Here is a 24,646-nt window from a genome sequence, read left to right on the forward strand (position 1 = left end):
AAAGCCACAGCGGTTTAATATGTTATTACCCTGTCAAGAGTAAAATGTCTATAAAGCCACAATGACCTGAGATCCATGTACACTGTACTACAGTATATAGCAGATTAGATGTGTGGCTCAATGAATTGCATTGTACTAGTCAATATGTCTGTAAAAAAAACGTAACAATTGTCTTGTAAGGTCATGCAGTTCTATTTTTATGGTTGATGATTTATTGGAATGAGAGTTGAACCAGTCAGACCGTGGTCAGAACCACACTGTTAGTGGACCCACAGAGGTTGAGTCAGCTCCAGTGGTGTAAAGAAATTACTGTAAGTACATATATTTAAGTACTGTACTACAATTGAGGTATTCTTACTTTACTTTAATATCTCCAATTTCCAATACTTTTAGTTACTAGTTAATTTGTAGATTTGTACAGTAATAGTCAGGGAATATTATCAGAAAAATGTCCAATCTGTGAATAAATTCCTTAAAGAGAAATCTCTATACTGCCATTACACCTTGGTCTGAAGACAAGCCAAGTCAACCCCTCTTCATTGGAGGACTTTGCTTCCTGCTGCGACCAGGCTCTGGCACTCTCACTCTTCACAGGATTGGGAATATATGGAAAACTAGGTCCAGCACACATAACAACCTGTAGAAAAGTATACAAAGAGGCATGTTCGCAAAGACCCCTCCCCAAACACCCATTTTACATGCCCAGTATGCAACTGCAACTGTGAATCCTGGATTGAACTATTCAGTCCCCAAAGGAATGATTTATCAGCCATCATTTTACTATCATTATCGACATTTATGCAGCTATGTGTCCCGATTTGTAACAACTTTTAACTTGGCATCCCTATTTTGTGCATGTTTAAATTTCAAACATTTTCAAATGTAGCAGATCTACAAGCTCACAACCAATTCAACTTTTGGCCAGTCCGTTTCTGCCAGCCACCCATAAAAAATAAACACTGATTACATAATTTATTATCATTTATTAGGAACAAAACATTGCTATTTTCTTTTTTGAGAGCTTTTATCAGTGTGTAGAGGCTGTCCAATAACTAAGAATGAATACGTGAACTAAATTAAACTGTAGTCTATGATTCTGGCGGTTTAGCAGTGAGATGAGATGAGATAAGAGGGGAAGAAAAAATCAGTTCTCAACAAGGTACAGAGTCGCCCCCTGAGGTTAGGACGCATCCTATAATTTCCCATTTGCAGGGACTGTTGAATGTTGAAGATTAATCCTAATTTAAGACCCTCAGCAGTGATATGATCAAATCCCAAATTGTGTATAGGCAAATCCACTTTCCAAAGAATGAATAGATGATAGATAAAGGCATCCATACCCATGGTGACCTACTGTATATGAAGATAATATACTTTAAACTAATTTTAAACACTTGTTCGACAGTACAATTTGGCAAAGAATCAGTTCCGGAGATACTTTACATTATTAAGGCATTTACTTAGAAGCACATTTGGCTCCCTGCAGAAGTTAGATTTTTATTCTGGGGGATCTTAGCCATATTTCACAAATTTGTGAAGGCAATTACAGGCAAACAGTATTGCGTAGTAAAACTCTGTTTCAAGGTTTGGAAAACACCCCTGTTTAGAGCCCCCTCAATGTGTGATACAAATTTGGGGCAGATCGGACGTTCATGATGCATTAGTTGCAAATGGGTGACATCATTCAAAGTTTCACGCTAATCGGTAGAGTGGTGTCAGAGAGTACACACACACACACACACACACACACACACACACACACACACACACACACACACACACACACACACACACACACACACACACACACACACACACACACACACACACACACACACACACACACACACACACACACACACACACACACACACACACACACACACAGGTGAAAACACAATCCACACCCCAGCCATTTCCCTGCAATGCAATGTCTAAAATAACTACAACATGGAACATTGAATATTTGTTCAGTGTTGCACATGTTGCCACCTTCAACATAATATCATTAAGCCTATAAATGATTTGTGGGATCATTTCATGCAGATCATAATTTTGCATGTCTTGGATGTTTGTGATTTGGCCCGAGATGTGCCTCATCATCACCAAGGATTCTGAGAGCCACTGTGTCCCTAGTCTCGCGTTACCAGACTGTTGCCTCTCGCAATTTTCAAATGCTTCCATGATACAGTCTGGAGCAACAGAAGTTCTATCATGATTAAAATATAAAGCGGAAGTGGAGCCTCCTCCCCACTTCTATGTTTCGTCTTTACAGTCGCGCAAATTTATCCTAATATAAATATAAATCATCTAAACATAATAGCTTGCTGCTTAGCAGAAAAGGAAATAAAAAAATAAGCTCTAAAGATATTTTAAAATATACTTTCGTGAACTGAAATGGCAGCTTCCTTACTCGGATTTCAGGAGGTGTAGTTCAGGACTCTATATTATAGCATTCGGAGATTGTGGAATAGTTGTCTGGCTATGCAAGACTACTGTGTCCCATACCAAGACTACAGCTTTTGAGTCATACACAGTCAAATCTAAAAATGCGCCTACTTACGCTCCGACATAAATGAAAACTCCAGATTTGTGTGTGTGTGTGTGTGTGTGTGTGTGTGTGTGTGTGTGTGTGTCAGTGTCTCTGCAGGATGGGCTGTTTCAGGCACAGCTCACTGGTTCCAGAGACGATGGGCACCTGGCTCTCCATGTGAAAACGCACCAGGTGACCGACACTCAGGAAAACCTGGTCACGGGTTCGTACCTAGACACAAACGACACACACAGTGATGCATTTAGAAACCTCTGCTTGCTCCCACGAGTTCAAGAAGAACGCATATAAACAACACACACACAGACAGTGGTAGAAATATAAGATAGAAATATAAGAATAAGAGATAAGTAGACAAACACACACACACACACACACACACACACACACACACACACACACACACACACACACACACACAAACAGTACCTGTCCATGTGGATCAACCAGCAGCAGGTGTCTCACAGTGGCTCCCTCCATGCCACTGAGTACGTATTGTCTAGACGCAGAGCTGCTCTCTCTCACCAGAAAGTCTCCACTACAGCTGAGGAGCAGCTCTGCCTGCTCTCTGCTTAGCCTTGGATGATGGGAGCAGATGAGAAGAGAACAATGGTTTTACTGATCCCTGGGGGCGAGGAGACATTACTTTCCTGCATATAACCAGCATATGGCTGTTCAGATGGTTCAGATTCAGCACAAAGATGAAGACTGGGCAAGCACAAGGGTCGAACCGGCGACTTTCCGATTCCCAGGTGGCCTTTCTACCTGCTTGCGGTTGCCCTCAAGTATGCTTAAAGGGTCAGGACGTCATTTATTTTAACAGAAGCATCTAAAGTAAAGTAGGCATGGTTATCTGTTGTTGTGGGGGAGAGGTGACGGAGTGGTGCGTGCACATCCTTATATTCTGACTCTGCAGAAAGCTGTCGGGCGTGTCCGCTGTGCGGACTCAGAGGAAAATGCTAAATTCTACAGAAATTACAGAAATTAAAACTAGCCGTTGCAGATGTAAAAAGAATACTCTGTCTGTGTGTCTGATAAAATTACTATCAAATACCTAAATACTATATGAAGCAACATAAAAACTGGGGTGCTCACAAAAGCCAGAGAAGACGTTAGAAATTACCCCAAACATGTTTGAAGGTGAAAAAGCAGGATTCAAACTGGATATGTGTGTGTGTGTGTGTGTGTGTGTGTGTGTGTGTGTGTGTGTGTGTGTGTGTGTGTGTGTGTGTGTGTGTGTGTGTGTGTGTGTGTGTGTGTGTGTGTGTGTGGCCTTTAAATTAAATCAATGAACATCCACCTGCCATGGAACCAGCCTTCCTCCTTGAGCTGGGTCGCACACTGTTCAACACTGATGATGTCCGACCGCCCTGGCTCTGCTGTAGATGCAGTAGAAAGAAAGAGCAGGAACGGAATTATACCAATTGTTAGTAAGGGTGTCACAATGTATCATAATATTAAATGTGGCAATATATCGTCGAGAAAAAAGAAACAAAATGTGTGTGTAGGTGAGCCATGGTTTAAAGACCAGTTTTACATTTTGGTAGGGAATCTAGGGAGTTTAGATCTGTTGTTAGGGCATTCCACTGAACAGCGGCTGAGTAATACAAAATATTCTTATCCTTAAGTGTCTTTTAAATCTGGGGGGAACAAGGTCAACAGAACTCTCCATGGTGGAGTACCCATGCATGTGTATCCTTCACTCTGGTCAAACAATTCAGCAAATATCTGGGAACTATGCCGTTAAGGATCTTGAACACTAATAAAAGATGGGAAATTTGCTCCTCCACCCGAGCCATCCTAGACTTCCAAAATGAGGTTTTCAGTGACTTGGATTTGTGCACCAAGAAGTGCACACTGCACGCATAGTCAAAGTGACACTGAATGAGAGCCCCAGCTACATTTATCAATGCATCCCTGACAAACGAGTAGGCCTATATCCATTCCTGCCTAAGAATCTTGTTCTTTGATTGACTTTCAAAATCACTTTCAATGCCATTTCTTCACCCGTATAAGTTTGTTGTATCCAAAATGCAACCCAAATAAGTAACCTCATCCTTGCTTGTGATTACATTGTCACCGACTTTAATCGTGAAGCTCGGGACTTACTAGGTTCGCATTTTACTCAAATAATATGCATTCATTACTGGTGATAGTGGATATGAAATGACAGCTTACCATAAACACAGTAAACATTGTTTAGTTATCATCACTGGCTGTCTTCCATCCTATTCAAGGGCGTTTGGGGAGAAACGAAACTGACTAATCACAGCTGACACTCTTTCAACAGCCTCAACACAGTGTAGTGTAAAGTGCAGCAATTAAGGGGCAATAACACTTTATCTGATAAAATGATGATATCTAAGATTGCATCAAAGGATTTATAAGCAACCATCTAGTCTCTAGTATCATGTCAAAGGGCGTTCTGTGTGTTACAGATTTCACTGTAACTGTGACAAAAAAAAGAATCTTCAAATATTGTATCATATTATCGTGAGCCTAGCCTCGGTACCCCAATATATCATGTACCGCATCATATCTTGAAATTAGTGACACCCCTTCTTAGGTTTTTTCTTTCTATATATATTTTTTTAAATATTGGTTTATTTGGGCACAGCAGGGTATAAGTAACATTTGTGTGCATCAACATTGGATCCCAGTGTCCCCTTTTTTAAGACAAGGAAAATAAAATGACCTAAACATAATACAATAAAAACAAAGAAAAGCAAAGACAAAACATAAATAAAATACTAACAGAAAATAAAGAGAGAGAAAAAAAGATTATTACTATTAGTTACAGTATATAATTGAGATAAACATCTCATCGGCTTTAACAATACATATCATGCATTCCCTCTGATAGCGACTAGAGCAGTGGTTCACTGTCATAGTCAACATGGGTCATTATCAGACATGTCACTCCAATCTCTAACTGAAGACAACTGTATCAGATGGGAAATGGTTTCTGTATTTTGGTGAAGATATCTTCATTGCCTTTTAAACCTCATTCTCTCCATGGGTAAAGTTTTATGGATTTCCCGGTACCACTGTGTTGGTGGTTTATCCATGATCCAATTATAAAGAACCCATTTTCTAGCCAGAACTAATCATTTTTTTTTTTTTTTTTTTAATACTGTTTTTATTAGGCATTTTTCTGTATATGACAACTTATAAGACAATCTTTGACAATAATAATGAGTTATTCAGTTATATAAAATGAAAGATAAAGACAGATAATGTAAATTCCACATACAATACATAATAAAAAAGATATATAAATGAGAACTAATCATTTTTGAAGAAGCATAACATTAGATGAGTTCAGGCCAGAGGATACGCTAAAGCAGAAATAGACCAGTACCGGTTTCTTTTCAATTTTGCATTTAAAAATAATACTTACCTCTTTGGAAATTGAGGACCAGAATTTTAAGATTGCAGAACAGTACCAAAAGCAATGTATATAAGTACCAGTTGATCTTTACATATTTAACATAATCGAGATCTTGAAGGGTCAAAATTCAAAATGTACAGAGTTGTATGTTGTCTATACAAATGCTGTACTCCATACATCTATTGCAGCAATAATGTACAAGTATCCATAAACTTGTAGTAAAAAAGTGTAATAAAGTGTAATAAAACCTCTAGGGTAGAGTGAGTGAGACATTCATTCAACAGTCTTCTAACGGGTCCACCAGGGAACATAATGTCAGTGTGTATAAAGTAACGTACTGTACTTAAAAAGGTATAAAGGTGGTTATTGGGTATACCAAAGTGAGATTTTACTTTTACTTTTCTCAACACTGAACACTGAACATTTACTAGGTCAAGAAAGCTAGGGGCACCATCTGCCAAGGAGTTAAGTTCTGAGCTATATACCGTAATTTCCGGACTATAAGCCGCGACTTTTTACCCATGATTTGAACGGTGCGGCTTATCTATGGATTTTTACAGCTAACGGACACTAGGGGACCTTCTAAATCTATCTCTATGGCCTCTATGCGGCTTATAGTCCAGTGCGGCTTGTATATGTAAACATTTGTTTTTTTCCCCTAAATTTAGCTGGTGCGGCTTATATTCAGGTGCGGCTTATAGTCCAGAAATTACGGTAGTTTTTTAATATATAAAAAGGCTTTAAAGTGTTTCAATTGGCCAGCCAAATAGGTTATCAGTAAGTGTTAATGAGGTAATTGTTTATTATTATTATTATAATAATAATAATAATAATAATAATCATTATTATTATTATTATTATTATTATTATTGTTAAAGGCTGATTTGACCTCAGACAAATAAATGTCAGTGTGTCCAAAAATTTAGTTTTTGCTTTGTATGGCAGAGTACTAGCCTGGGTAAACCCACTCCCCCTGCTGGACAACATTGGGGTTTACCCAGGCTAGCAGAGTACTTGATCCATAATAACAGTCTGGCAACATATTGATGGTTGTTCCCATATTTACCTGCAGGTGGAGCTGGAGTGCCAGTGCCACCAGCGATGGAGCAGTTCTCATACAGTGAAACAGGCTCAAAGGAACATATCTGTAAGAAGAATAGATGAGTCATGAGTCTCTCTCTCTCTCTCTCTCTGTGTGTCTGTGTGTCTGTGTGTCTGTCTGTGTGTGTGTACCCACTAGCAGTGGGTGTACAACAATAAAAGTTGGCCCCAGACTTTAAATGTTTGGGCAATTAGCCCTTCACTGTCTAAATCCCACCCCAAAAAGCGATTGTCAAATGCCAATCCAAATAGTTTAGCAAACGGTTGCTATGCAGGTCAAGCTTTCTTCGCTGCTAACGTGCCTATTGGACAAGGGGATGGGTTGGGGAGGGACTTAGTGAAGGGATAATTCTCACTCTTCAAGAATAAATACATAAATCATTCTCCATTTTACTTAGATTTTCCAGACCTGCTTAAACACCCTGCATGATGACGTCTAGAGCAGTGGTTCTCAAAGGCGGGTCCGGGGACCCCCAGGGGTCCTTCAGGGTGTTCCATGGGATCCCTATAGCAATATCATTTCACGAGCTAAAAGAGAGAATGTATACTACTGTATATATTATATATTTCACTCTCTCCACTGTTATCTCCCCACGTACAGACAATTATGTATGTCTGCACAAAATATCTTCTCTTATATGGGAGTCCCTGGCTCAAAAGCTTTTCAAATGGGTTCCGCAGCCTAATATTTATCGCTCGGGGGGTTCTTGACATGAAAATGTTTCAGAGCCACTGCTTTAGAGTATAGCTGGGTTATTGAATATTAACATCCTTTCAACAGTAACTCTATATCTACCGTATATCCCACAATGTTGGTTTATGATGACTCATTCTTATGGAAGGACAAGAAGCCTACACTGTTAAATCCTGAGTGTTACCAAATAGAACACACACTCTGCTGAGGATTTTACAGTGTAGGATCAATAAGACAAAAAAGACTCTTTATTGCCAGAGGTAAAGTGAGCTCGGTTGTCTCAGACATATTATCTTATAAGAGACTAGATGTAAGGCTAGACCAGTACATTATAGAAGATAACTAGCTAATCTTGTTGGTATCATCATTGTGGTATACTATATCCTTGCCCTCTTACGAAGCTGGATGATGTCTCATGTGACACTGTAAAAAATAAAACAAAAAAAGCACAAAAGGCTTGGTATTAGCAATACCAATTACAGCATTACAGTGCCTGCTTTGGCGTCATGTCAGTCTGATATGGAACAACACACTATTTAGGGCTGGAGGGGAACCATGTGACTGAGTCTTATGATCACTGAAACCTCACTAATTATATATTAAAAAGGGGAAATCATAACCGTTGAATAAAATAGAGAAAATTACTTGAATTGTACGTTTATTTGGTTGTTTGGTCATTATTTTCTATTATTTATTTATTTACAGTATGTTCATGTAAAACTATTTGACCAAATATCCAAAAGAAACACGGTAACAGTATAATTTGGTTACCCCCCCTCTCTTCTTTGTGAGTAGAAGATGAAAATTGTGGGGGAAAATAAAACAAAAAAACATGATAACCTACTGTATGAGCGAGCATGGTTGATTCTAGATTTTTAATCTTTAACCACTTAAACCCTGACCGAAGTCCCCCAGGTGTCCTCGGCTCCGTCCTTTTGTCCCCTCTACATCAAAGTAGCCGAAAATAGTTGCAAAGCACTATTTTCACTGGCCATTCCCCATAGTTACGACATGCCCAGAATAGGGTCAATATGGTTCACGTGGTTGCCTCCTGGATTCAATACATCTTGCACAGTCAAGTAACATTTTGAGTTTTGACTCATCGGTGTTACCATCAATCCATCCGGTTCAGCTGCTCCACTTGAGATGCGCATGTCCCGTATTCCGCCGGGAGGTGGCAGTTTTCCAGGCATGTCATTGTAATAGTCATGGTGTCTGTCCCTCTGATCAGCGCACTTCTTTACAGGGCTCCCTGGACTCCAGTCACCTGACCTGCGGTCGCACACACACACACACACACACACACACACACACACACACACACACACACACACACACACACACACACACACACACACACACACACACACACACACACACACACACACACACACACACACACACACACACACACACACACACACACACACACACACACACACACACACACACACACACACACACACACACACACACACACACACACACAGTGAAGCTTTAGATTGTCCTGTGTTCATTCTGAGACAATTGACATCAAGGTCCATTTTTACACTGTCAGACTAAATACAGTATAGCAGTAACAGTATATATGGAGGATGACAACATGCTCACCTCGGGATGGTAGTCAGAACAGAGGGACCGTGACAGAGCAGCTGGTGAAAGCGTGTCTCAAAGGCCTTGCCGATGCTGTTGATTACCTCAGAGGCCCGACCATGGGGACACACCAGGATGTGACATGCTGGGGGAAGCAGAGAGAAGACATGCACATATGTCTGCATAATGAAACCAGCAGGTCCAACAAGCAATGCCAATGACCTCCATATCAATTGTGTTATTAAGATAACGAACAAACTTGACAACTTAATTCTATGTACTATATGGGGACCTCCAGGGTCTATAGTTTGTCTCCTCCATTCTTCTCTCTACACCAAATCTAGCTGAAAAAATAGCTGATCTGCAGAGCTTGTAGATCAGCCATTTTCATTGAATGTTTGCCTATTATGATATGCCCATAATAGGGATGCTAGGGTTCATGTGGTTAAAGTAGTAACAAAAGGTTTCTTTTGTCTGTGATTCAACTCAGTCAGTGCAGTATTGTGTAATCATGTGACAGACAGGGAGAGACACAAAACTATCCCCCACCTCTCTGGTTGACAGGGTCTTTGGCAACATAAGCAATGTAATCTGCCATGTCCTACGAAACAGATTAAGAGAAAAGAAGGAAAAAAGCATGATTCAAAGAAATCAAAATTCAGTGTGCACAGTGTGTGTGTGTGTGTGTGTGTGTGTGTGTGTGTGTGTGTGTGTGTGTGTGTGTGTGTGTGTGTGTGTGTGTGTGTGCGCGCGAGTCAAACCAAGACTAGTCATATCTGGCACAGAATATCACCTGATTTCAACCAACATACATTCTGCCCACTAAGACAGACGTCCCCGGATGAATCAGAGAGAGTCCGATCGAGGCCAGATCAACTTAAGTCATATTATAACTAGTCAGATCTGGCCCAGAATAAGCTACATTATTTCAACTGGTGAAGACATCCTGGAAATGACGTAAAGATCATCACCATATGGGCTGTGATCTGGCCTAGACCTGAACATCACCGGTGTGACCGGAGGATGGGTTAAATGAACACTGTTTGGTTTTCTGTGTACACACAGAGATGTTTACAATTACAGTCATCACTCTGTTAACCTTCCTACAGGTCTGTGGGCTGTAGCAGAGTAAAAACTTCATCAAGGATTTAGGATTTGTCACTCTACTACTCATATCAGAATTCAGAACATTTGATTATTGACCTGATTCTATCCTTGATTTTGCCTGGTTCTTCCTTCTATCTATATCTCTTCCTCCCTTTCCTGAAAAGCCATACTTGGATCGTTGTGAAAAGAGAAAGGAAAAAGAACATCTTCAGAACATGGCAAGTATAGAAGTATAGAAGGGAAGCAAGTTATGGAGGGATGTGAAAAAGGAAAGGACTATGTTTACCCAGGGTAACTGGACTAAGCTCAAGAACTTGTTTAAAGCCAGGCCCTGCTCATAGAACATTTCATGGTAGGGGTTCAATGCCTTGTCCAAGGGCACTTCAGCGGTGGTAATTTTAACGTGCCGGTCCGGGGATACGAACTAGCGACCTTCCGATATATCAAGACCGCTCCGCAAACCGTTCGGCCACCGCTGCCTCTAGGTCTGAACTGCATAGGTCAACAGGAAACAACCCAACCTCACTCTGATGGAAGCCAACCAAGCGGTAATTAGACTTAATTAAATAATGTGCGTGAGTGCGGGCGTGCGTGTCTGTCTGTCTGATTGTCTGTCTATCTGCCTGGCTGTCATGGAATGTGTTTGGGCATGTTAGAACTTATGCCTGATTTATGTGCGGGGTCTCTTGAAAATAGCAGGAATAGTAGGAACATGCATTGGAATGCGAACCTCTGTGAGCTTGTAGATCTGCCATTTGCGGTGAGACACGATATAAATGAGACATAAAGAGAAATAAACATACTGGGTCTCCTCCTGAGGCGAATGATATGGACTGCATAGGGTGGTGGGCTATGGTCTGGAAGAGAGAGGACAGACATACAGGTTCAGCTCAGCGTTCCAGTCAATCCACGATACGTTAAGCATTATGAGGACAGACATACTGTGTACAGGTTCAGCTCAGTGTTCCAGTCAATCCACGATACGTTAAGCATTATTCACTGGTGAAAACTAACTAATGACATGTAAAAAAAATTGGTATTTGTACATTTACTTCAGTATTTCCAATTTCCAATACTTTATTTTTCACTCAACTACATCTCGGATCAAATTATTGTACTCCACTACATTTATTTGAAAACTGTAATTACTTTACTTGTAGATTTTGATTATTATTACAAACTAATAATAATTACCCACTTCAGCCCTATACTGTATACATTTTGGCCATTTGAATCCACAAGCTCAGAATGTGTCGCGATGCAATGGAAATTGTGAGCTTGTAGATCTGCTATTTTCAAAAGATTTTATACATTTGAAAACTTGTGAACTTGAGACATTCTGCATATAATGAGTACTTTCTACTTTTGCTACTCTAAATACATTTTGATACCAATACTTTTGTACAGTAAAGTTATTATTTCTAAATTGCATTAAATTGCATTATTGGTACTTTTACTTAACCTATTTTGGTGTTAGCATTATGTTATGATATAGCTATTGAAAAATAGCAGATCTACAAGCTCATAGCGCGACACCGAGTGGCGAGCTACGAGCTTGTAGGTCTGCTATTTTTGAAAAATCGACTGACATAGAAACATAGCTTTTTCAGAAAACTGTCAGGATGTAGAAGACCTTTTTAGAATCTGATCTCAGGTCAGAATGGGTTAAATAAAACTTTTTGCAGCACTGTCTGAACCTGAAATACCTGTAGGAAGCAGGCTGTGGTCAGAACCACACTATCAGTTGACACAATGATGTTGACTTGGCTCCCAGAGAAGTGCAGGTTGATTTGACCCAGGACAGCAGATGATTCCTTGTCCACAGGCTGGTAATCACAAAACCACTGTCATTTCAGCTCATGTGTAATTTGTTTTCATGGAGGAGAATAAGTTGCTTCCTGGACAGAGATAAATGCTACCTCTGTGTATTCATCTGGTCTTAAATTCTCTCCTCGAGAGATGCCACATCATACTGCTCATGTCACTTTGTCCTCGCTTGTCCTTATATGGAGCTTACATACTGTACACTACATTACCATATACCTGTGTGTGTATATATATATATATATATATATATATATAATTATATATATATATATATATATATATATATATATATATATATCACTCATTCTTGAGATGAGGGACAAAAGTGGAAAAAACATGTCCCACACATAAGAGCCTTATTTATGTTAAAAATAAATTAATTCATAAAAATAAAAGCATTTGCAAAGTTAAATGTAATACAGTTGTGTATTATTATGCCATTAATTTCATTATAATTGTTTTCATATGCCATCTGAATTAGTTAAAAGCAGGCTCTGTACCCAAAAACGCCTGTATTTAGCCTGTCCCCAGCAAGTGGTCACAATTTCAAACTGCTAAAAAAGTGTCTAATACTGTCACAATCACATAAATATACATACTAAATTAAAGTAGATTGTCAACAACATAGCAAACAATATACACAGTTAATTTTAATTTATATTTTCCATTAGATATCTCATATCAAATGTGTGTCCCACGTCTCCCGTCAACTCCGTCAGGTTTTTTAAAAGTCTTAAATTAATCAGAAAATATTGTCGACAGATTTAGCCTGAAGACTCCTTTTCCAAGTCCCGTTTATATTTGTTGCAACAGTGGAGCACCTGGTCTGACAAGCATTCAATTGTTTGATATTTTAAACAAACAATGTTGATATCAATGAGGTCACAGCTTTTACATGTCAACTCCGTCAGGACATTATTATGATCTTTGTTAAGAATTCCAAAATAATGTTTATTATTTTAGTTTAGGGTTAGGTTTAGCTAACAAATGAAGCAAAAACAAAATGGCTACATTGTACTACAGAGGGTTAAGATGAAAACAAATGACATTTTGTCAACTCCGTCAGATGTCAACTGTCATGTATCTGACGGAGTTGACAAAAGTGTTCCTAAAACAATAAAATTATAGTTTTTGAATAATGGGACGTATTCTAATTCGGCACACAGTTAGAGCATGCCTTAAGGAACATTTTTGGCTATAGGGCCATCACAGATTTGTCTCGTGGTGACCATGGCAGCCATTTTCCAAAAGTGCCGCCACCTGATGTTATTTTACAATAACTCAAGTTCTACACCACCTAGGATCTTGATTCTGGTGACTAAGACTACATTTTCAAGGATGAGGGATACAGTGGTACAATTTAGATTTTCCCTGTAACCATGGCAGCCATTTTTCAAAATGGCCGCCACCTGCTGTTATTTTACAATAACTCAAGTTCTACACCATCTAGGATCTTGATTCTGGTGACTAATCATACATTTTCAAGGATGTGGGATACATTGGTACCATTTAGATTTGTCCTGTGACCATGGCAGCCATTGTTTTTCAAAATGGCCGCCACCTGCTGTTATTTTACAATAACTCAAGTTTTAGACCACCTAGGATCTTGATTCTGGCGACTAATAATACATTTTAAAGGATGAACTTTCTCCGGGAGGGGTCAGGGCTTATTTCAGGTGCAGGTTGAGTTGCTACTGACAGGACATTAAAAGGAGGTGGGCTTTCTGGCCTTTGACTTGTCCCTTTCAGGTACAGACGCACAGTTTGACTTCACTGGCCACTGCAGTGTGGCGTTGTATCTTGGTGGCCTCCTGCCAGTGTTTCTCCATCCTTCTCATGAGCTCTGTGTTCTGGGGCTCTGTTATAGTCAACTTACATTGTCTTGGCTGGAGATTGCTTTCCTGCAGGGCCCAGCCCAGTCTTGTGCAGATGGCTGCTGGCCCACCTGGAGGCCCCAACCTCACTTGTTCGGTTGGTGTGATTAGGTGGGGTGGTCTTCCCCAATCAGGATGAAGGGTTTGACCCTCTCAAACAGCAGTCTGGCCAAGTGTCTGTATTTAGTTGTGAGGCTAGATACAGGATACGATTGCTCACCCAGCCCCAGGTGACTTGAGGTGAAGGCTCCTTTGATTTGGTAACATTGCTTTGGTTGACATGCTGGGGACACAGAACGACACTGATGCCTTCAGTGTCTGCACATCCTGCCTGATAGTCCTGAAGGCAGATCTTCTGTCTTCAGTCTTTCGCTCACTGTTCACTGCTCACTGTTAACCTCAAGCAGGTCTTCAAGGTGTTTGCCTTTGCACAGGCTATATGGCTAGGACTCGTGCTTCAACCACTCAGAGAACTCCAACATGGTGTTGGTTGCTCCTGGGCCGCAGAGCATTGTGCGGCAGAATTCAGCTCTCATCTCTGGTGGCAGCTTGTTGAGGAGTCGTGCAACATGTGAGCCGCATCTAAGTTCTGTGTCTCCCTCTGGGCCTAGGGTAGACACTTGCTATTTTCCGTAACACTAATTGGTGGGGCTGTCCAAACTTGTTGTTTAGGTGTCAATCGGGTCTCTGTTGGTGAAGTCGGGTCTAGGTGGTCTAGAAGATGAGTTAGTCAGGGGATATTATTACAATCTGGTAATAAATTCATTATCAAGAATTTTCTTCACCAATGTGTTTGGAAGGGTGTCTACTAACATATCCCACATTGCTTTATATTCAACCACCCTAGGGGAACTTTTGACAGCTGCTGAAAGTTGGGGTACCATCAACAACCTATATAAGGCAAAATGTTCATTATGCTTTAAGTAGCATGTGACATGTCAAACTAGGGAGTTTCCATGATTCTGAATGCATTCCAAGCATTAGCTATGCACGAAGAATACTCACAAAATGAGGTCAGCACATTTGGGCAAGTGGATATATGGCCGAATTTAGCCCAAGGGGTTTGACCCCTAGTTTGGCCATAGACTCCCTAGTTTGGCCATAGCCACTTGGTATGGTACCCAACTTTCAGCAGCTGTCAAAAATGCCCCTAGGGTGGTTCAATAGAAACCAATGTGGGATATGTTAGTAGACACCTTTACAAACACATTGGTGAAAAAATTCTTGGTATGAAATGTATTCACAGATTTGACATTATTCTGATAATATTCCCTGACTAAATTGGTAAAATAATAGCAGGTCCACCATTTTTGAAAATGGCTGCCATTGTCACAGGATAAATCTAAATAGTACAACTGTATTCCTCCTCCTTGAAAATGTAGGATTAGTCACCAGAATCAAGATCCTAGGTGGTGTAGAACTTGAGTTATTGGGAAATAACAGAAAGTTGGCGGCCATTTTGAAAAATGTCTACCATGGTCACAGGGCCAATATAAATAGTACCACTGTATTCCTCATCCTTGAAAATGTGGGATTAGTCACCAGAATCAAGATCCTAGGTGATCTAGAACCTAAATCAGTTAAACTTGTCAACTCCGTCAGATGTTCGTCAACTCCGTCAGACGTTCGTCCTGTGATGTTTTTGTTAATTTCCAAAGAAATAGAAAATTCGATGTTAAATCTTTTGTGCTTATGTATTGAAACACCAACTGAAATGATACGTAATGATAATCTTTTTTTTTTGTTTTTACATGGTTTTCATGTTATAATATTGAAAATAAAGGTTGAAATGACGGATTTGAGAAATTGGATATTTCATAATAGTGTGATATTGGAACAAAACAATATTAAAATAATTTTATTACTTAACTTGATTACTGAAAGCCATTATAAGATAACTGAGGACTTTATATTATTGTTGAAATTATCAAATTCAATTAAAAGGGATTTTAGTGTGTCTGACGGAGTTGACATGAATCAGGTATTAAGTGCATAAATGTCCCATTTTAGAAAGAAATGTTATGCGAAAAACCTGTTCCTTCTCAAGATTGGTTAGTTGAGACCTGTGTCTACAAATACATCTATTTGATTTGAATGTATCTTAAAAAAAAAAAAAATCTAGTTTGAAAAATGTTTTGTCCCTTATCTCAAGAATGGGTGAAATATATACTGTATATATATACACACACACACACATACATACAGTACATACATACATACACACACACACAAACGTATGTTCTGTTCATGAATTGCATTTTTATAGCAATTTTCCAGGTGCTCAAATCACTTTACAATGGTTCATTCATTCATTCAATGGAGGCAATGTAGGGTTCAGTGTCTTGCCCAAGGACTCTTCGACACGAGACTCACGGATCATTGGACTATGTGCTCCACCTCCTGAGCCACAGCCACACTAAATTATATCACAATTTCAGCTTCAGGCAATGTTGGTTTCTGCTCACTGTCCAGGACGTTATAGTCTCAGATGACACAGGTCGCATCAACCCTGTTCCTTGTATATAGGTATCTCATATTTCCATCTGGTAGCTACCAGATGGGAATACGATGATGCTGATGATGGGCTGAGCACTGAAATGTCCACTCCTTTTTTCACTGTGTCACTTTTTTCATTATAATAAATCTATTTTTGCATCCTAAAGGCCAAACCACACCAGTTGCAACAACAAAACCGTTTTAGGGTCAACCACACCAATGCAACTCCTTGAGTTGCAAGGAGCCTCAATGTTTTTCAGGGTGCAGGCCATTCTATACTGGTGTGTCAAGGAGCTCTTTCTTTTATATTGGGAATTCAGATAAACAACAGCATAGGCAGGTCTACATGAGGAAGATTGGTTTGAATAATGAATTAATTAATTCTATGTATTAACCCTTTAAGGCTAACATTAAGAGTCCATAGATCGGTTGGCATGGCGATCAAATGACCATACCGTATATGGTAGACCAACAAGTATCGGCTTCATGGATTGGCCAAGCGTGCTATGATGTTTCTGCCACTCTAACAGTAAAAGTGGTCGCACGCACAGGCCACTCCATTCTTCAACGAGTTTGAAATGTTTTGTTGTTCCGCGCATCTCACAGACTCATCCAGAAGGCGCCACAATGCTGTTGTTGCCGTGGGAAACGACGTGTATTCCATCGGCGGGTACAGCGTCGTCGCAAAGGACACGAAGGACGGATGTCGTCAGATTCATGTCCTCGTCTTCAACACGGTGTCTCTGCGCTGGAGGACGTTGACCCCTCTGACCCCCGGGAGAGGAGAGGGTCACCGACGTGAGGTTCTGTCCAGGAGATGGAGATGCACAGCTGTGCTGATAGAGGATACAGTCTACATCTGGGGAGGGAAGCCTTATCTTGACAACGTGCTTTATGCGTTCAATGTCGACGCCCACACATGGTTCAAACCCAGGGTTACCGGGACTGTTCCATATGAGAGGTGTGGCCACTCAGCCTGTGCCTTGGGGAAGGTCATGTTTTATGTAGGATGGACTAATGACATCTACAAGTTGGACACCAGCACAATGGTCTGGTCTTTAATCAATATCCGAGGAACTCCACTGCTACTTGGTCACTCTGCCACCATTATCGGGACAAAGATGTTTATATTTGGGTATCACAACACCATCAGAGTGTTTGACACAGAGACCGACTCCTGGCTGAACACGTCCTCTGCACATCCTCTTCCAAAACTCGAGTTTTATTCAGCCTTTGCCTACAATGGAGAGCTGTACATATTTGGTCGCATAACCTTGGTCGCACCAGGTTACTCTAACCTGGTCGGTAGCAATGATCTGAGGAGATTCAGTCCAGAGACCTTCTCCTGGAAGAAGGTTGAGACGGTTGAGACAAAGGGAAAAGCCTGGAGTCCAGTGAAATCTCACGCTTGCATGGTGGGAGATCGAATTATCATATATGCCAATAATGACCTGTTCATCTTAGACTCAAGTCCTAGTCTGAAGACCTTATGCAAGCTGGCAGTTATTCAGTACGATCTGGATCAGTCTGAACTTCCACACAACGTCAGGTGGGAACTGGCAGCAAGTGTAAAAAAGAGGGGCACCACGGTGGTGCAGTCGGTAGCGCTGTCGCCTCACTGCTAGAAGGTCCTGGCTTTGATTCCCGCTGTGGGCGATGGGGCCGTGTTCTCTCCTCCGCGTCATCAGCGCCCATGATGCCCTAGGTGAGGTTGGCGAAAGGGCCTTTCTGTGTGGAGTTTGCATGTTTGGTGTCCCCTACCCTCATAAAATACATGGGGGTGCCTGATGGAGGGGAAATTAACTGGTTGTAATGTTTTCCTTCCACGCGCTACATCCAACCGGGGAAACTCCCCCCTGTCAGGTGAAAAGAATCCACTTGGACTCGTCACACATTGAAGGAAGCATGAGCTCAGTCCCAGCACCCGATATTGCGGTTTATAGGAAATTGGTAAAAAAAATAATCACACCTGTGTGAAGTGGGGGGTACTCTTATTTGGCACTAAATCATTTAAGAATGATATGTTTTAGCCATGTATTTATTAACCTGTGTTCATAAAATTGGTCCTCACAAATGCTTATTATGAAATCGATCTGCCTACCAGTGACATCATCAGTAGGCAGATTTGGAAAATATACGATTTAAAACTCTATTTAAAACTCTAAAAATCTATTAATACAAGAAGAGTGGGGCTTTTATTTCAGCAGCCATGCTAACCTTCCAGGAAGATACAGACTGTAGTTTCTATAGCATGGAATCCCCATGGATGATCATATTGGTAGGAAAGTTTCTGTCCACAGCCCATCAACGAGACACAGAGTGAGTAGACGGAAATTGTGCAATCTTATAATGAGCATTGGTAAGGACCACGTATATGAAGAGAACATTGAGAACGGGTGAAGTGTTCCTTTAAGGATGTTTGTATTGTAATATTATCCTATTAGGTCCTATATTTTGCTGATTAATTGGTTCTACACAGAAGAGTTGGACCATATCAAAAATAAGTCTGCTATGCTTACGGTATGTGCTTTGTTCCTTACTTTAAAATTGTGAAATAGTTTGACCTAAAAATCAATCAGTCAGTCAATCACTGACTGACTGTGATTCACAATGTGAATGTGTGTGTGTGTGTGTGTGTGTGTGTGTGTGTGTGTGTGTGTGTCTCTATACCATACCTTTTTCTTTCTTGCTGTTATCTTGGCTTCTGATGTCCTTTCACACAGTCTGCTGATTGCTTCTCTACATATCACACACACACACACACACACACACACACACACACACACACACACACACAAAGCACTATAAGAACATGTAGTTATAGCAAACTTATTTCTATTCTTAACACACACACACACACACACACACACACACACACACACACACACACACACACACACAATTATCTATGTCCAGGAAGCAACTACTTTTCTCCTCCTTGAAAACAAATTACAGATGAAGGATGAGACCTCTCTCTCTCTCTCTCCCTCTCTCTCTCTCTCTCTGAGGAAATTCATCTAATTGAATTTTCCAGCCCATCATTCAGTAGTGATATTGTGGACAGAGGTTGTTGTGTACTTGTAGGTTTGGCTATGATAATGATGTGAAAACATGAGCAGAAAGCTCTGTATTATATACACACTTATGACTTTATTTGCTAATTACAGATCTGCCAAAGCGAAATAAATGAACATGATTAAAGCATTTTCCTCTTAGTATCAGCGCCACAAATATGAATATCACTATATCAGTCTAGATTCATTCATACTTTGTTGCACTACCGCATCCCTTGCGAGGGAAAAAAGAAAGTCATCCCTTTTCCATGAGAAGCACAAAGTATGTCATATGACGAAGTATGAATTAGACTTCAGTCATAGTTCCCTAGCTGGTAACTCTTAATAATCTAACTGCTGTTCATCAGTGGTGGTGGAAAAGTTATACTCGCATGTTTTACTTAAGTAAAAGTATATCAATCACTGCAATGCCAGAAGTACTCTGTTACCGCGACGTGTTGTGAGCTTGTAGATCAGCTATTTTCAAATAGCCAAAGTTTAAATAGGGCCCAAGTGATACATGTATGTTTTGTAATTGAAAATCTACAAAGTAACTAAAGTCTTCAAATAATTGTTGAGATGTAGTGGAGTAGAAGTAAACATATAGAAAAATGGAAATACTCCAGTAAAGTAAAAGAAAGTACCGGTACAGTACTTGAGTACATGTACTGTACTTAGTTACTTTCCACCATGGTGATTCTTAAGAATTGAACCTCTGTATTGCACATATAGAGACACTGAAAGAGGTGACGTTACCGTGTGACTTAACCTCTGTATTGCATAGAGACACTGAAAGAGGTGACGTTACCGTATGACTTAACCTCTGTATTGCACATATAGAGACACTGAAAGAGGTGACGTTACCGTATGACTTAACCTCTGTATTGCACATATAGAGACACTGAAAGAGGTGACGTTACCGTATGACTTAACCTCTGTATTGCACATATAGAGACACTGAAAGAGGTGACGTTACTGTGTGACTTAACCTCTGTATTGCACATATAGAGACACTGAAAGAGGTGACGTTACCGTGTGACTTGCATTCTTGTGTTAAAGTCCAGGGCCCTCATGGATTGGGTCACTTCCACACTGCCCATGTACTGGAACATAACATAAGACCACTTACGGTACAGTGGGGAGAAAAAAACTCACTTTTCTTTTTTTACTTAAGTAAAAGTATCAATATTGCAATGTAGAAATACTCTGGAATTCAAAATTTACTTGAGCAAAAGTACAACAGTATTGTCTATCAAAATGTACTTAAAGTACCAAAAGTACTCATACAGTTACTTTACACCACTGCATTCACCCAGTTACAGACTGGGATCAAATGAGGAACAGTTAAGGCAATATGTCTCCTAAAAGAATACTCGCTGTCTCTCTAGGTTATCTCTCCTGTTGGCCTATATTGCTTTCTCCACAGAGTTATCTTTTTCACTTGAACCTCAGCATCCATATTCTTGGGGAACATTAGCCAAAAAATAGCAGATGTACAACTTACAAGAGATTTGAAGGGTTTAAGTGGCTAATCAGTTATACAGACACCCCTCTCCTTCTGGGACTGCATGGGCTTAAGTGTCGTCACCAGATACACACACGCACAGCAGTGGCGTGCACAGACATTTAGAGGGGCAGATGCTCAAGTGAAAAAAGGGCACCTTGTGCAGCGCGTGGAACCGTCCGTTTGCCTTAATAATAATAATAGTGTGAGATTTATAGGTTTTGGAGCCTAAATAATATATTAGAAGCTTTTTATCAAGAATTTATCAATGTCACCATGGTCCACATACTGTACACCACAGTGTACAAAATGGACAATGTGTCCAGAGGGAAAGGGCAGGGGGTGCTCTAGCACCCCCTAGTGTCTTTCTGTGCACGCCACTGACGCACAGCACAGCGCATACACGTACTGTACTGTACATGCAAGCAAATCTAGAGGGGAGCACAGAGCCAGGATGACTCACTACTGCCCACACAGGAAGCTGTGTCTGAGAGGGAGGGGGTGTGTGTGTGTGTGTGTGTGTGTGTATGTATTAGTGTGTGTGCGCGTGCGTGCGTTTGTGCGTATCGTAGACTCGCCATACTTATATTCGGAAGCCTGGGCCATGTACACAAACTGGTACACAAACTGGCCTAACATTAGCTGGCATGACAAAGAGCAAAGCCAAACAACTTGCCATTCGTGCGTGCGTGCGTGTAGGATATTGGCTCCGTTGACTCAGCTCTCTAATGACAATGTGAATCACACCATAGTGGTGATGTCATCATATACACAGCAGATTAAAGTGAGGAATCTCAATCTGTGAAATTATGTTATGTTATGTGTTATTATGGGTTTAGTGAATATAAGTACTAGCTGGGCACTTTCCTATATTCTAGTACAGCCTCCATACATAAACATTCATTAAAATATGGTGAATAACCAAAAAAAAAAGGAAACATTTGTGCATGATGGGGTGTGCTTTAAGCATGGTACGAGCATACAGCATGCAGGTACCTTAATGTGACGATGAACCACTCTGCATTCTGGCAATATTGCAGCGCTCTCCTTTGCTCTGGGGGACGTTTTCAAACAAGGCAGGCAGTCTCTGTGTAAGCGAAGAGGGTATCCCGGAGGCCAGGGGAGACTGGCCATGCAGTGCAAAGTGATGGGTCGCTTGGTGCACTGTAGAAGCGTAGGGTGGGCCTGCCTGTGGAGGGGTGCAGGAATAAGGGAGGTCACACTGCCAAGTCTCTGATCAGGCTGCCCAGAGCTCCAATCTGTCCCGGAAGAAGAGGGTTTGTCCGTTTGTCTGTTTGTCTGCAGTCCTCTCAAGCCCAGTAAGGAGACGGGGCTGTGGAGCTTGATATTGGCCATACGTGGGATGAAGCCCTTCAGGGTGGAGGTGCCCTGATGATCAGAGCTGGTCCGGGAGTTCACCCCCCGGGAAGAGTTGTGGTTCAGGCAGAGGTCCGTCTTCAGCGGCAGTGGTCCCAGAGGACAGTGGTCTTCCAGAGAGGTCAGAGAATCGTTGCGCAAACGGCTGTACTTAGTACGCTGCAGCATGCCTATTAAAGTCGTAGGGGAATAGTTAGAAACCCTGATTGTGATATTCATTCGTCATTAATAATGAGGGTATGAGGCTGTATACCTGGTAGTCCCGTCTGTCCTTTGAGCCTGGGCAGGGTCTGCTCTCTCATAGTCAGAGTCCTGTTGAAGAACGCTGGTACAAATAGATTAACTTAAACAATCAGGCCAAGTGGTATTAATCTAAACGTGGCTTCAATATCTAAACTGCAGGAACAAAGATTGGTGTCATGAATAAAGTTCCTCTCTATCGACTATATTGCCTGAAAAGGGTTTTGATATATTAAAAAAGGTTATGTTCTGAAACAGTGTTGGCTATTAAAACACTCACCTATGTGTAGCAGTCGGGCAGAATAAAAGTGGTGGGATGGGTGCTGTCCGGTGCACTGTACAGTCCAGAGAGGTCCAGTCAGGCCAGTGCTGAATAAAGTCCCACCACCATCCTACTGACTCTCTCTCTCACCAGGCTTCTCTCTCTGCTACACTTCCCCCCCTGTTAACTCTCTTCCTCTCTCTTTACAAGGTGAAGCATTGTGCTTGTGTTTCATGAATGAATTTCTCCGCTTTTATGAATGAGAATCTCTCTCCATGCAGAAGGATGTGTGAATGGGGCAGCAGAGAGATTGACGGCCCCTCAGGCACTCTTCCTCCCTCCCCTCCCTCATAAACTATCACCCAATCACAGCCGGGCAGGGTGACTCATGCAGTGAGCGCACGCACACACACACACACACACACACACACACACACAGCCCCAATACAGTATAGGCTAGGTGAATGCTCTGTATAGGCATCAAATGTTTTCTCAGTACTTCAGAGATGCTGTTCTACAGAGCCCCCGAGTGGCCATGCACTGTGAGATGAACACATTATTTAGCCTTGTCCCATTAAATAAGTTAACCATCTTAAAGCTTTTTCAGAATACTGCTTATTGATGACTATATAAATTGGACAAAAGGCATTTTATTTGTGTGGGCTGCCCAAGACATGCGATATTCAAATGTCCTGCAGAAGAGGAAGGGGCCGATGATATTTGCATTTCCGTATGACATGATTCCAATCAGCGCAAACTGAAGAGTACGGTTAGGTTACTGTGTTATACTTAGGCCTACTGTATGCTTAAAGGGATATTTCACCCAAAAAAATCGTGAACACACACATTTTTAAGTTGCTCTAAAAAAGTAATTGAAAAAACATGCCCCCCTGAGGGGGCATGTTTTTTCAGTTTTACAGTGAAGATGAGAATATCCTCATCTATTGCTGCATTTTCCTATGCCCAGCTTTCCGGGTTTGTGTAAAACAGTCAAGACAAAAGTGAGGACGGGAATGTGATGACGCAAATTGTGATTGGCCGGCATGATTGGGTAGGAGATGTGCCATTGGTTGAGCATTGCATACGATTGTGCCACGGGGGACATAGGTCACAGATTACTATGAAAACCTGCAAAACCTGTCAGTCAGTCCTTCTGTCACGCCACCATAAATGGCCGTCAGAACGTCACGCCATGCCACAATATATTATATATGTGCCTCTGTAACCAGCCCAGGATTCGAACTCGGGTCTTCCGCATGAAAGTTTAATATCTTAGCCACTAGACCAAAGGGACATCCCTATGGACCAGGGGAGATATTAGACTTGAGGCCATCAGGCAGAGGCTCTGAGCCACTCTGGCTCGTGACACGCCCCATATATGGCCGTCTCCATATATGAAGATCACGACACTGACCTCATCAAACCCTGTATATCCATACATGGAGAAGACTGGATCATCACCTAGATCTGCATATATGGAGCCGACCTGTTCTTACATTCCATATGTTGACCCTTTTTAGAACACGTTTTACGCCCTACCTGCTCCGAAAAAGCAGGTAGGGCGAGGTCACTTCTC

The 24,646-nt window shown here is 41.1% G+C and overlaps 1 protein-coding gene across 1 annotated transcript; it reads right to left on the minus strand.

Annotated features, from left to right (window-relative positions):
• Positions 1-1,983: 1,983 nt before the first annotated feature.
• On the minus strand, positions 1,984-22,870 carry LOC310854595 (SHC-transforming protein 1-like; the record flags this gene model as incomplete). The annotated part of the gene is made up of 13 exons (XM_083759270.1): positions 1,984-2,764; positions 2,981-3,128; positions 3,852-3,930; positions 7,009-7,087; positions 8,850-9,009; positions 9,349-9,475; positions 9,880-9,931; positions 11,241-11,294; positions 12,144-12,263; positions 19,310-19,373; positions 20,720-20,790; positions 22,188-22,738; positions 22,822-22,870. 13 exons carry the CDS (start codon positions 22,868-22,870, stop codon positions 2,636-2,638), a joined length of 1,683 nt encoding a protein of 560 aa, XP_083615396.1. The 3' UTR covers positions 1,984-2,635.
• Between the last annotated feature and the right edge of the window lie 1,776 nt (positions 22,871-24,646).

This window comes from Protomyctophum parallelum (genome assembly GCF_964188405.1).
Source record: "Protomyctophum parallelum genome assembly, chromosome: 2".
Lineage (NCBI taxonomy): Eukaryota > Metazoa > Chordata > Actinopteri > Myctophiformes > Myctophidae > Protomyctophum > Protomyctophum parallelum.